At 39.2% G+C, this 13201-nt stretch overlaps 1 protein-coding gene across 1 annotated transcript; it reads right to left on the bottom strand.

Moving 5' to 3' along the window:
• Nucleotides 1-10419: 10419 nt before the first annotated feature.
• On the bottom strand, nucleotides 10420-11178 carry LOC143364076 (uncharacterized). Its single transcript, XM_076804589.1, has 2 exons — nucleotides 10627-11178; nucleotides 10420-10515 (listed from the first exon to the last, which is right to left on the bottom strand). Exons 1-2 carry the CDS (start codon nucleotides 11176-11178, stop codon nucleotides 10420-10422), a joined length of 648 nt encoding a protein of 215 aa, XP_076660704.1.
• Nucleotides 11179-13201: the final 2023 nt, after the last annotated feature.

Raw genomic sequence — 13201 nt, 5'->3', positions numbered from 1 at the left:
CTCTATCCTATCCTATCCTCTATTCTATCCTATCCTCTATCCTATTCTATCCTCTATCGTATCCAATCCTATATCCTATTCTCTATCCTATCCTATCCTCTATCCTATCCTATCCTCTATCCTATCCTACCCTCTATCCTATCCTATCCTATATCCTATCCTATCCTCTATCCTATCCAATCCCCTATCCTCTCCTCTATCCTATCCTATACTCTATCATATCCTAATCTCTATCCTATCTTATCCTGTATCCTATTCTATACTCTATCCTATCCTATCCTCTATCCTATCCTATCCTCTATCGTATCCTATACTCAATCCAATCCTATCCTCTATCGTATCCTATCCTCTATCCTATCCAATCCCATATCGTATCCTATATCCTATCCTATCCTCTATTCTATCCTATCCTCTATCCTATCCTATCCTCTATTCTATCCTATCCTCTATCGTATATTATCCTCTATCCTATCCATTCCTATATCGTATCCTCTATCCTATCCTATCCTCAATCCTATCCTATCCTCTATCCTATCCTATCCTCTATCCTATCCTATCCTCTATCGTATCCTATCCTCTATCCTATCCAATCCCATATCGTATCCTCTATCCTATCATATCCTCTATCCTATCCTATCCTCTATCCTATCCTATCCTCTATTCTATCCTATCCTCTATCGTATCCTATCCTCTATCCTATCCAATCCCATATCGTATCCTATATCCTATCCTATCCTCTATTCTATCCTATCCTCTATCCTATCCTATCCTCTATTCTATCCTATCCTCTATCGTATATTATCCTCTATCCTATCCATTCCTATATCGTATCCTCTATCCTATCCTATCCTCTATCCTATCCTATCCTCTATCCTATCCTATCCTCTATCCTATCCTATCCTCTATCCTATCCTATCCTCTATCGTATCCTATCCTCTATCCTATCCAATCCCATATCGTATCCTCTATCCTATCCTATCCTCTATCCTATCCTATCCTCTATCACATCCTATCCTCTATCCTATCCTATCCTCTATCCTATTCTATCCTCTATCGTATCCAATCCTATATCCTATTCTCTATCCTATCCTATCCTCTATCCTATCCTATCCTCTATCCTATCCTACCCTCTATCCTATCCTATCCTATATCCTATCCTATCCTCTATCCTATCCAATCCCCTATCCTCTCCTCTATCCTATCCTATACTCTATCATATCCTAATCTCTATCCTATCTTATCCTGTATCCTATTCTATACTCTATCCTATCCTTTCCGCTATCCTATCCTATCCTCTATCCTATCCTATCCTCTATCGTATCCTATCCTCTATCCAATCCTATCCTCTATCGTATCCTATCCTCTATCCTATCCAATCCCATATCGTATCCTATATCCTATCCTATCCTCTATCCTATCCTATCCTCTATCCTATCCTATCCTCTATTCTATCCTATCCTCTATCGTATCCTATCCTCTATCCTATCCATTCCTATATCGTATCCTCTATCCTATCCTATCCTCTATCCTCTCCTATCCTCTATCCTATCCTATCCTCTATCCTATCCTATCCACTATCGTATCCTATCCTCTATCCTATCCAATCCCATATCGTATCCTCTATCCTATCATATCCTCTATCCTATCCTATCCTCTATCCTATCCTATCCTCTATTCTATCCTATCCTCTATCGTATCCTATCCTCTAACCTATCCAATCCTATATCGTATCCTCTATCCTATCCTATCCTCTATCCTATCCTATCCTCTATCCTATCCTATCCTCTATCCTATCCTCTATCCTATCCTATCCTCTATCCTATCCTATCCTCTATCCTATCCTATCCTCTATCCTATCCTATCCTCTATCCTATCCTATCCTCTATCCTATCCTATCCTCTATCCTATCCTATCCTCTATCCTATCCTATCCTGTACCCTATCCTATCCTCTATTCTATCCAATCCCCTATCCTATCCTGTATCCTATCCTATCCTCTATCCTATCCTATCCTCTATCATATCCTATCTTCTATCCTATCCTATCCTCTATCCTATTCTATCCTCTATCGTATCCAATCCTATATCCTATTCTCTATCCTATCCTATCCTCTATCCTATCCTATCCTCTATCCTATCCTACCCTCTATCCTATCCTATCCTATATCCTATCCTATCCTCTATCCTATCCAATCCCCTATCCTCTCCTCTATCCTATCCTATACTCTATCATATCCTAATCTCTATCCTATCTTATCCTGTATCCTATTCTATACTCTATCCTATCCTTTCCGCTATCCTATCCTATCCTCTATCCTATCCTATCCTCTATCGTATCCTATCCTCTATCCAATCCTATCCTCTATCGTATCCTATCCTCTATCCTATCCAATCCCATATCGTATCCTATATCCTATCCTATCCTCTATCCTATCCTATCCTCTATCCTATCCTATCCTCTATTCTATCCTATCCTCTATCGTATCCTATCCTCTATCCTATCCTATCCTCTATCCTATCCTATCCTCTATTCTATCCTATCCTCTATCGTATCCTATCCTCTATCCAATCCATTCCTATATCGTATCCTCTATCCTGTCCTATCCTATATCCTATCCTATCCTCTATCCTATCCTATCCTCTATCCTATCCTATCCTCTATCCTATCCTATCCTCTATCCTATCCTATCCTCTATCGTATCCTATCCTCTATCCTATCCAATCCCATATCGTATCCTCTATCCTATCATATCCTCTATCCTATCCTATCCTCTATCCTATCCTATCCTCTATTCTATCCTATCCTCTATCGTATCCTATCCTCTAACCTATCCAATCCTATATCGTATCCTCTATCCTATCCTATCCTCTATCCTATCCTATCCTCTATCCTATCCTATCCTCTATCCTATCCTATCCTATATCCTATCCTATCCTCTATCCTATCCAATCCCCTATCCTCTCCTTTATCCTATCCTATACTCTATCATATCCTAATCTCTATCCTATCTTATCCTGTATCCTATTCTATACTCTATCCTATCCTATCCTCTATCCTATCCTATCCTCTATCCTATCCTATCCTCTATCGTATCCTATCCTCTATCCAATCCTATCCTCTATCGTATCCTATCCTCTATCCTATCCAATCCCATATCGTATCCTATATCCTATCCTATCCTCTATTCTATCCTATCCTCTATCCTATCCTATCCTCTATTCTATCCTATCCTCTATCGTATCCTATCCTCTATCCTATCCATTCCTATATCGTATCCTCTATCCTATCCTATCCTATCCTCTATCCTATCCTATCCTCTATCGTATCCTATCCTCTATCCTATCCAATCCCATATCGTATCATCTATCCTATCATATCCTCTATCCTATCCTATCCTCTATCCTATCCTATCCTCTATTCTATCCTATCCTCTATCGTATCCTATCCTCTAACCTATCCAATCCTATATCGTATCCTCTATCCTATCCTATCCTCTATCCTATCCTATCCTCTATCCTATCCTATCCTCTATCCTATCCTATCCTCTATGCTATCCTATCCTCTATCCTATCCTATCCTCTATCCTATCCTATCCTCTATCCTATCCAGTCCCGTATCCTATCCTCTATCATATACTATCCTCTTTACTATAATATCATCTATCCTATCCTATCCTATCCTCTATCCTATCCTATCCTCTATCCTATCCTATCCTCTATCCTATCCTATCCTGTATCCTATCCTATCCTCTATCCAATCATATCCTCTATCCTATCATATCCTCTATCCTATCCTATCCTCTATCCTATCCTATCCTCTACCCTATCCTATCCTCTATCATATCCTATCCTCTATCCTATCCTATCCTCTATCTTATTCTATCCTCTATCCTATCCAATCCTATATCCTATTCTCTATCCTATCCTATCCTCTATCCTATCCTATCCTCTATCGTATCCTATCCTCTATCCTATCCAATCCCATATCGTATCCTCTATCCTATCATATCCTCTATCCTATCCTATCCTCTATCCTATCCTATCCTCTATTCTATCCTATCCTCTATCGTATCCTATCCTCTATCCTATCCAATCCTATATCGTATCCTCTATCCTATCCTATCCTCTATCCTATCCAGTCCCCTATCCTATCCTCTATCATATCCTATCCTCTTTACTATGATATCATCTATCCTATCCTATCCTATCCTCTATCCTATCCTATGCTCTATCCTATCCTATCCTCTATCCTATCCTATCATCTATCCTATCCTATCCTGTACCCTATCCTATCCTCTATTCTATCCAATCCCCTATCCTATCCTGTATCCTATCCTATCCTCTATCCTATCCTATCCTCTATCATATCCTATCCTCTATCCTATCCTATCCTCTATCCTATTCTATCCTCTATCGTATCCAATCCTATATCCTATTCTCTATCCTATCCTATCCTCTATCCTATCCTATCCTCTATCCTATCCAGTCCCGTATCCTATCCTCTATCATATACTATCCTCTTTACTATAATATCATCTATCCTATCCTATCCTATCCTCTATCCTATCCTATCCTCTATCCTATCCTATCCTGTATCCTATCCTATCCTCTATCCAATCATATCCTCTATCCTATCATATCCTCTATCCTATCCTATCCTCTATCCTATCCTATCCTCTACCCTATCCTATCCTCTATCATATCCTATCCTCTATCCTATCCTATCCTCTATCTTATTCTATCCTCTATCCTATCCAATCCTATATCCTATTCTCTATCCTATCCTATCCTCTATCCTATCCTATCCTCTATCGTATCCTATCCTCTATCCTATCCAATCCCATATCGTATCCTCTATCCTATCATATCCTCTATCCTATCCTATCCTCTATCCTATCCTATCCTCTATTCTATCCTATCCTCTATCGTATCCTATCCTCTATCCTATCCAATCCTATATCGTATCCTCTATCCTATCCTATCCTCTATCCTATCCAGTCCCCTATCCTATCCTCTATCATATCCTATCCTCTTTACTATGATATCATCTATCCTATCCTATCCTATCCTCTATCCTATCCTATGCTCTATCCTATCCTATCCTCTATCCTATCCTATCCTCTATCCTATCCTATCCTGTACCCTATCCTATCCTCTATTCTATCCAATCCCCTATCCTATCCTGTATCCTATCCTATCCTCTATCCTATCCTATCCTCTATCATATCCTATCCTCTATCATATCCTATCCTCTATCCTATTCTATCCTCTATCGTATCCAATCCTATATCCTATTCTCTATCCTATCCTATCCTCTATCCTATCCTATCCTCTATCCTATCCTACCCTCTATCCTATCCTATCCTATATCCTATCCTATCCTCTATCCTATCCAATCCCCTATCCTCTCCTCTATCCTATCCTATACTCTATCATATCCTAATCTCTATCCTATCTTATCCTGTATCCTATCCTATCCTCTATCCTATCCTATCCTCTATCGTATCCTATCCTCTATCCTATCCAATCCCATATCGTATCCTATATCCTATCCTATCCTCTATCCTATCCTATCCTCTATCCTATCCTATCCTCTATTCTATCCTATCCTCTATCGTATCCTATCCTCTATCCTATCCATTCCTATATCGTATCCTCTATCCTATCCTATCCTCTATCCTATCCTATCCTCTATCCTATCCTATCCTCTATCGTATCCTATCCTCTATCCTATCCAATCCCATATCGTATCCTCTATCCTATCATATCCTCTATCCTATCCTATCCTCTATCCTATCCTATCCTCTATTCTATCCTATCCTCTATCGTATCCTATCCTCTAACCTATCCAATCCTATATCGTATCCTCTATCCTATCCTATCCTCTATCCTATCCTATCCTCTATCCTATCCTATCCTCTATGCTATCCTATCCTCTATCCTATCCTATCCTCTATCCTATCCTATCCTCTATCCTATCCTATCCTCTATCCTATCCTATCCTCTATCCTATCCTATCCTCTATCCTATCCTATCCTCTATCCTATCCTATCCTCTATCCTATCCTATCCTCTATCCTATCCTATCCTCTATCCTATCCTATCCTCTATCCTATCCTATCCTCTATCCTATCCTATCCTCTATCCTATCCTATCCTCTATCCTATCCTATCCTCTATCCTATCCTATCCTGTACCCTATCCTATCCTCTATTCTATCCAATCCCCTATCCTATCCTGTATCCTATCCTATCCTCTATCCTATCCTATCCTCTATCATATCCTATCCTCTATCCTATCCTATCCTCTATCCTATTCTATCCTCTATCGTATCCAATCCTATATCCTATTCTCTATCCTATCCTATCCTCTATCCTATCCTATCCTCTATCCTATCCTACCCTCTATCCTATCCTATCCTATATCCTATCCTATCCTCTATCCTATCCAATCCCCTATCCTCTCCTCTATTCTATCCTATCCTCTATCGTATCCTATCCTCTATCCAATCCATTCCTATATCGTATCCTCTATCCTATCCTATCCTCTATCCTATCCTATCCTCTATCCTATCCTATCCTCTATCCTATCCTATCCTCTATCGTATCCTATCCTCTATCCTATCCAATCCCATATCGTATCCTCTATCCTATCATATCCTCTATCCTATCCTATCCTCTATCCTATCCTATCCTCTATTCTATCCTATCCTCTATCGTATCCTATCCTCTAACCTATCCAATCCTATATCGTATCCTCTATCCTATCCTATCCTCTATCCTATCCTATCCTCTATCCTATCCTATCCTCTATCCTATCCTATCCTATATCCTATCCTATCCTCTATCCTATCCAATCCCCTATCCTCTCCTCTATCCTATCCTATACTCTATCATATCCTAATCTCTATCCTATCTTATCCTGTATCCTATTCTATACTCTATCCTATCCTATCCTCTATCCTATCCTATCCTCTATCGTATCCTATCCTCTATCCAATCCTATCCTCTATCGTATCCTATCCTCTATCCTATCCAATCCCATATCGTATCCTATATCCTATCCTATCCTCTATTCTATCCTATCCTCTATCCTATCCTATCCTCTATTCTATCCTATCCTCTATCGTATCCTATCCTCTATCCTATCCATTCCTATATCGTATCCTCTATCCTATCCTATCCTCTATCCTATCCTATCCTTTATCCTATCCTATCCTCTATCCTATCCTATCCTCTATCGTATCCTATCCTCTATCCTATCCAATCCCATATCGTATCCTCTATCCTATCATATCCTCTATCCTATCCTATCCTCTATCCTATCCTATCCTCTATTCTATCCTATCCTCTATCGTATCCTATCCTCTAACCTATCCAATCCTATATCGTATCCTCTATCCTATCCTATCCTCTATCCTATCCTATCCTCTATCCTATCCTATCCTCTATGCTATCCTATCCTCTATCCTATCCTTTTTTTTTTTTTTTAAGGTCATTTGTCTCTATTTGTTTCAATTAAATGCCAAAAAGTTACATAAATTCATATTGTTAAAATCTATCTGTCTATTATGCTAATATCTTCTATTTGAAATCTCGTTCGCTTGTTCTATACTTTTCTAAATCTTAATCTTAATCTTAATTCTATTTATTCGCTTCGATTTTTATCTATTATTATCGCTTATTTTTATACTCTTGGAGTCTAAGTCTAATTCTAAATCTAAACCTATTCCTTATGTACATCTAAAGCTAAACTACTTATTTGTATTATCGTTTGTCTTTTAATTTAGTTTAATTTGATTATCTATACTTATATTTGTATTTATATTTATATTTCTACTTGTACTTAGATCTACTTTTAAATTCGCACGCATTTACTTTTAACTTCGCACGCAAACATTTATTATAATACGCCCGCTATTTATTTTTAATCTACTCCTGTCTAAAAGTAATTTTTTCTCTCTTTTTTGACTTTTTCTATCCTATCTAAGAATTTGTTATGCGCTACCTAACGTTATCTTATTATCTAGCCTATGCTAAGGTGTGACAAAATTCCACGTCTAAAAATTATTTCTCGCTATTATTATTAAGTTTTATCTCTCGCTTTTCTGCGACTCTACGCCGTGCTATATACCGGGTACAATACTTTAAGACCGAGGGCTCCCTAAAAAACTCGCAGAGAACACCTCCCCCTTTTTTTTCCCTAATCAACCTCTCTTTTTTATGTCTTCTTTGTATAGTCTACCGGGTTTCTGGTCGCCGGCCTATTCTGTGTTTTCGCGAGAAAAGTCTCCTTCTTCTCGTAAAAGCCGGTTTTTGGCGAAAAAATGCGAATTCGCGGATTTTTTTGCACCACGGGGTTTTCCCAACCCCACCCCACCCTACTTTTCCGAAATTTAGTTTAGAAGGGCTACACGTGCTTGCTTTTTCCAAAAATGTTCGAAAACTTTTCGCCACCCGGTATAGTCTAAAAATCTACTTTATCCGATTTGGCCGTTCTTGGGCTCGTTTTAAAGGTCTCGAGGCCCTCACCAACTTTCACTTATCGCTTTTTTTCCTATCTCTATACCCAGGCTTTTTGTCGACCGTATCTCGAAAAGGGAGGGGTGAATCGAAAAATTGTTCCCACCCGGGAGAAATATCTCCCAATTTCCCCTATTCTGCTGGTCCTTCCTTATAAAGCCCGGATATAAATTTTCATTCAGATCGGAGAAAATTCAGGAATCCGTTACGCGAATCACATGCCTAACCCTTTTTATATAGGGTAAACACTTTCCTACCTTCTCGTAGGTGTTTGGCCTGGTGTTCGTACCGACCCCTCGCGACGTATCCTTTGTTTTCTCAGAGTTCTCACACACTTTTCGCGGATTCAAAATTTTTGTAAAAAGTCCAAAAATCGGTCACTCAATTATTTAATCGAACAATTAATTAATTAATTAAGCAAAACTACACAGCCCGTTCAACTTTAATTTAGTCCAATTCAAAGTGTTAATTGATCTTTTTCACTTCTTTTTTTCTCACTTTTATATGCAACTGTTCCTTTATTTCGGTTCTTTTTACTTTTGTTTTATCAAAAAGTGTCTAGTAAGTCTATTATACTCCTAATTTTCCCTTATTTCCTGTTAGATTTTAACGAACTCTTCCGAATCTCGTTTATCCTACGGATTGATCGCGTTTTTATCACTTTAAAGTTCCTCGTACTCCATAATCGCACGTTAAAACTTTCTTTTTCTCTCCCTATGCTAGTTTTAATCTCAAAAACTTCGCGCATTCAGACTGAATTTACTGAAACTTTTGACTCTTAGCACCTTACTCCTTGGTAGTTCACTTTGCTCTGATTTTGAATTTAGTTTCTGAGGCTCGCCCGACCTCCGCGGCTCCCCCCTCTTACTAGACTCTTCCACCGAATTTCACCTTCGCTTTGTTGTTTCGGCTTGTTTTGTCCTGTTATAACCCTGTTCTGATTATCAAATTTGGTCGTTATGTTTTCGGCCTTGGCTCACCTTTTGGCGTGTTCGTTAGTGTTATTTTCTACTTTTTTCTTATTTCGTTTATCCTTGTCCGCGTTCGGCCGAAAGGTAACTTGTCCTATTTCTTATCTTCTAACGTAAAATTTATAAATTAGCTAATAAATAAGTGAATTCTAAATTTAACATGTCTAAAGTACATTGCCCTACCCACTCGTGTACCGGGGACGAAGACTATCGTACTTTAATACTTCTATGCCGCTCTGAACTTGTACTCGCGATATTACTCTTACTTTTCATGTTTTATACCTGCTAAAATATTCGTTCTATCGAGAAATTGTATTTCACCTTTTATGATGGGGGCCTTGGTGACAATTTATTTATTTAATTATTTTCACCCCTCCTACCCCCGCGAAAATATCTTTTTTCCTAGGTCTTTTTGACGGCTGAAAGTAGTTCCACATGATTCCTCGTCCCCGAAATACGTCAGGTTTACATCTTTGGTATTCCAATGCACTTTGTATAACTAATAAAATGTTTAAAACTAATTCGGCTCATGTATTTAGCTACAACCGCCATCTTGTCGCTGACAAGCGGCCCCTTGTATCTATAAACCCTTCCTACGCTCTTTACGCTTGCTACTAGTGTTCTACTTTATCTCGCTGCGCGCGATACTGCAGGAAACTATACCAACTTCGGTATTGCCCCTGACGGATTGCAGCCGTTTCCGCAAGCAATACGCCGCTAGTCCTTATTCTTTTACGCTATATTGCATCTCCGTGCTGCACTCCTCCTCCACTGGTTGGGTGGGGCGGCCGCGGGGGGGGGGGGGGGGGCAGCGAGCAGTCTTCAGTACCGGGTGTCCTGAAGGTTTCCAGATGAGATCGGAGTACTTGTTTCCCGTCGATAGCTTAGCCCGGTCCCACGAACTCCGCTTTTTCACAGGCTTCGGTCATCTTAGGTTCCTCCTCCTTTCTCTCCTGTGTCTCCAGCTCCCTCGACGTCGTCCACTCCTCCCCGCTTACCCCCTCCACGCGGCCTCCTCAGAGGAATCTGCAACACAGAGATACAATTTTAGCGCATTATATTTCTTATTTATATTATTACTTCCTATTATACTATATTTATTTTAATACTAAACTTAACTAAACTTTAGAGGTCTGCCATCCTTTCGGCATCGGCCGACTCCAAGTCCTCCTCGGTTCCCCTCATGATCGGGTTGTCCAATAGCTCCTTCTCTCTTTTTCTTTCTTCTTCTTCTTTTATACTCAGGATCTCCTTACAGAATCTGGAAAAGCTTCTCCAGTTTTCCTCTTTCTCTAGTATGCCCTCCATGATGATCTCAATAGTCAACAGTTCTGGTCTAATGTTTAATGCGTCCGTTAGTTGTCTCCTTTCTTCTCTCCATTTTTGGCACGTGACTAGAGTATGTTCGGGTGTATCTGCTGTTCCCGGATGGTACCAGCATTCGTCCGTTCTTGCTTTGCCGATCCTATACCTAAAACTGTTAAATAAACCGTGGCCTGTGAGGGCTTGAGTTAAATAAAAGTTAAGGTCCCCATGTTTTCTACAGGTCCATTTTTGAATATTTGGAATGAGCCTGTGCGTCCACCTTCCCACCGTTCCCGTATCCCATTTTTCCTGCCATATGCGGTTGGTCTTTTCCTTGGCTTTCTTCCTTATTTCCTTTCTTAGCCTGTCTCTCAGGATTTCCATTGCTTCTTCATTATTCTCCTCGAGATCTTCGTGCAGGTCTTCTCCAAAGTATTCTCCGACCCCCCTCTCTCTCTCTTCTAAATGCTCTTCGTTATTGTTTCCGTTAATGTGAATATTATTATTATTATTATTATTATTATTATTATTATTATTATTATCATTATCATTATTGTTATTGTTATAATTATTATTAATATTATTACTGTTATTACTATTGTTGTTATTAATATTATTATTATTATTATCATTATCATTATTGATATTGTTATAATTATTATTAATATTATTACTGTTATTACTATTGTTGTTATTAATATTATTATTATTGTTTTCATTGTTATCGTTATCGTAATTATTATTATTAATCCTGCTATTTGAGTTTGAATTTGAATTTGAATTTACGTTTGCATTTAGATGATTGAGAAGGGTTTCTATCATATCATTTTCTTCTTCCATTATCTCTCTTCTTTCAATTATCTTCAGGTCCCAGGGCTGGATCCCAGATAGCACTGCCAAAGTTTCCAGGGGAACAGATCTATAGGCAGACACCACCCTAGTTAGTCCTAATTTCTGCGTATTTCTAAGTGTTCTTCTGTTTACTATTTTTTTGGCCGCCTCCGCCCATATGGGCGCTCCGTATAAGACTATAGACTCCGTTGTCATGTAGTATAACTTTCTCGCTGATTGCTTCGTCTTTATCTTATTTGTCATCAAACTGCTCAGGGCTGCCATCGTTCTGATGGCTTTGTTAGTAACACTCTCTATATGTTTTTTAAAATTTTTTCTTGAGTCGAAGGTTATCCCTAAATACTTTAAATCCGTCGTTGGCTTAATCTCCGTGTTTCCTATCTTGAATGCTAAATTTTCATCCACCTTTTTACAGTTTAGCATTAAGACTTCCGTCTTACTTTCTGCCAGAGCTAATCCTGCCGTGAACATCCATTGTCTTGCATCCTCTACCATTTCTTCCGCTCTGGACTTGAGTCTTTTTTCAGTTGTGGCCTGTGCTATTATGGCTATGTCATCGGCAAATGCGATTTTCATAGACATGGGCGGATTCGGTCTTGAAAGCAATCCATCATACACAAGGTTCCAAAGAAAAGGGCCCAAAACCGAACCTTGAGGTACTCCCATCTTCATATTTAAATCGATTTTTTCTTGAGAAGCCTCGTATTTGACAATTCTGTTTCTGAAATAGTCTTTAATTAGTCGTGAAAGGTAAATTGGCGTGTTTCTTCTTACGAGTTCCTGATAGATTGCCGTCCAGTGCAGTGAATTAAACGCATTCTTAACGTCCAATGCAATCATCACCGCATATCTGTTTTTTCTAGATGATTCCCAGGCCGCTTTCCGTACCTCCTCCATGGCATGTACAGTTGACTTCCCTTTGGTAAAACCGAATTGTTGCTTACTGAATGGTCTAAGGCCCATTAGTTTATGGAGCCTCGCTCTGATGAAGTATTCAAACAATTTGGCCACCGCATCTATAATACAAATGGGGCGGTAAGCGGACGGGGTGGTGGGGTCCTTACCTTCTTTCCTCAAGAGTATTGTTCTTGCGATCTTCCAACTGGCTGGTATCTGACCTCTACTCAGTATTCCGTTAAAGAGTGCTACGAATCTATCCGGTCTAAATTCAACCATTACTTTTATCGTTTCGGGCTGCATACCATCCAAGCCCGGTGCTTTTCCCGGTTTAAGTTTTTTCGCCGCCTCGAGCACTTCTTCTATGGATACCTCAGGTATATTAGGATCCTGGTTTACCTCTGGATTTCTTAACCCTGTTTCTTCGGCTATATTACTCTGATTTACCTCTCTTATTAAGTTATTTTCTTGAGGAAACAAGCCCTGCATTACTATCTCAGCAAAGGCCGACGAGAGTGTTGCGGGTGGATTGCTATTTTTGATCTTACTGATAATTATTTTATAAGGCTTGCCCCAGACATCTTTTTCAATCGATTCGCATAGATCCTTCCAGATTTTCTCTTTTGATTTGCTTATTATTCGTTGTAGATTTTTCTTA

This window comes from Halictus rubicundus, unplaced genomic scaffold, assembly GCF_050948215.1.
Source record: "Halictus rubicundus isolate RS-2024b unplaced genomic scaffold, iyHalRubi1_principal scaffold0250, whole genome shotgun sequence".
Classification (NCBI taxonomy): Eukaryota; Metazoa; Arthropoda; class Insecta; order Hymenoptera; family Halictidae; genus Halictus; species Halictus rubicundus.
This window is presented reverse-complemented; position numbering and strand designations above follow the sequence as displayed.

Coding starts and splice junctions, on each gene's coding strand:
- LOC143364076 (XM_076804589.1), bottom strand. CDS start 11,178: ATGGAAATCCTGAGAGACAGGCTAAGAAAGGAAATAAGGAAGAAAGCC. Junction 10,516..10,626: donor CGGCCGATGCCGAAAGGATG/GCAGACCTCTAA, acceptor TCTGTGTTGCAG/ATTCCTCTGAGGAGGCCGCG.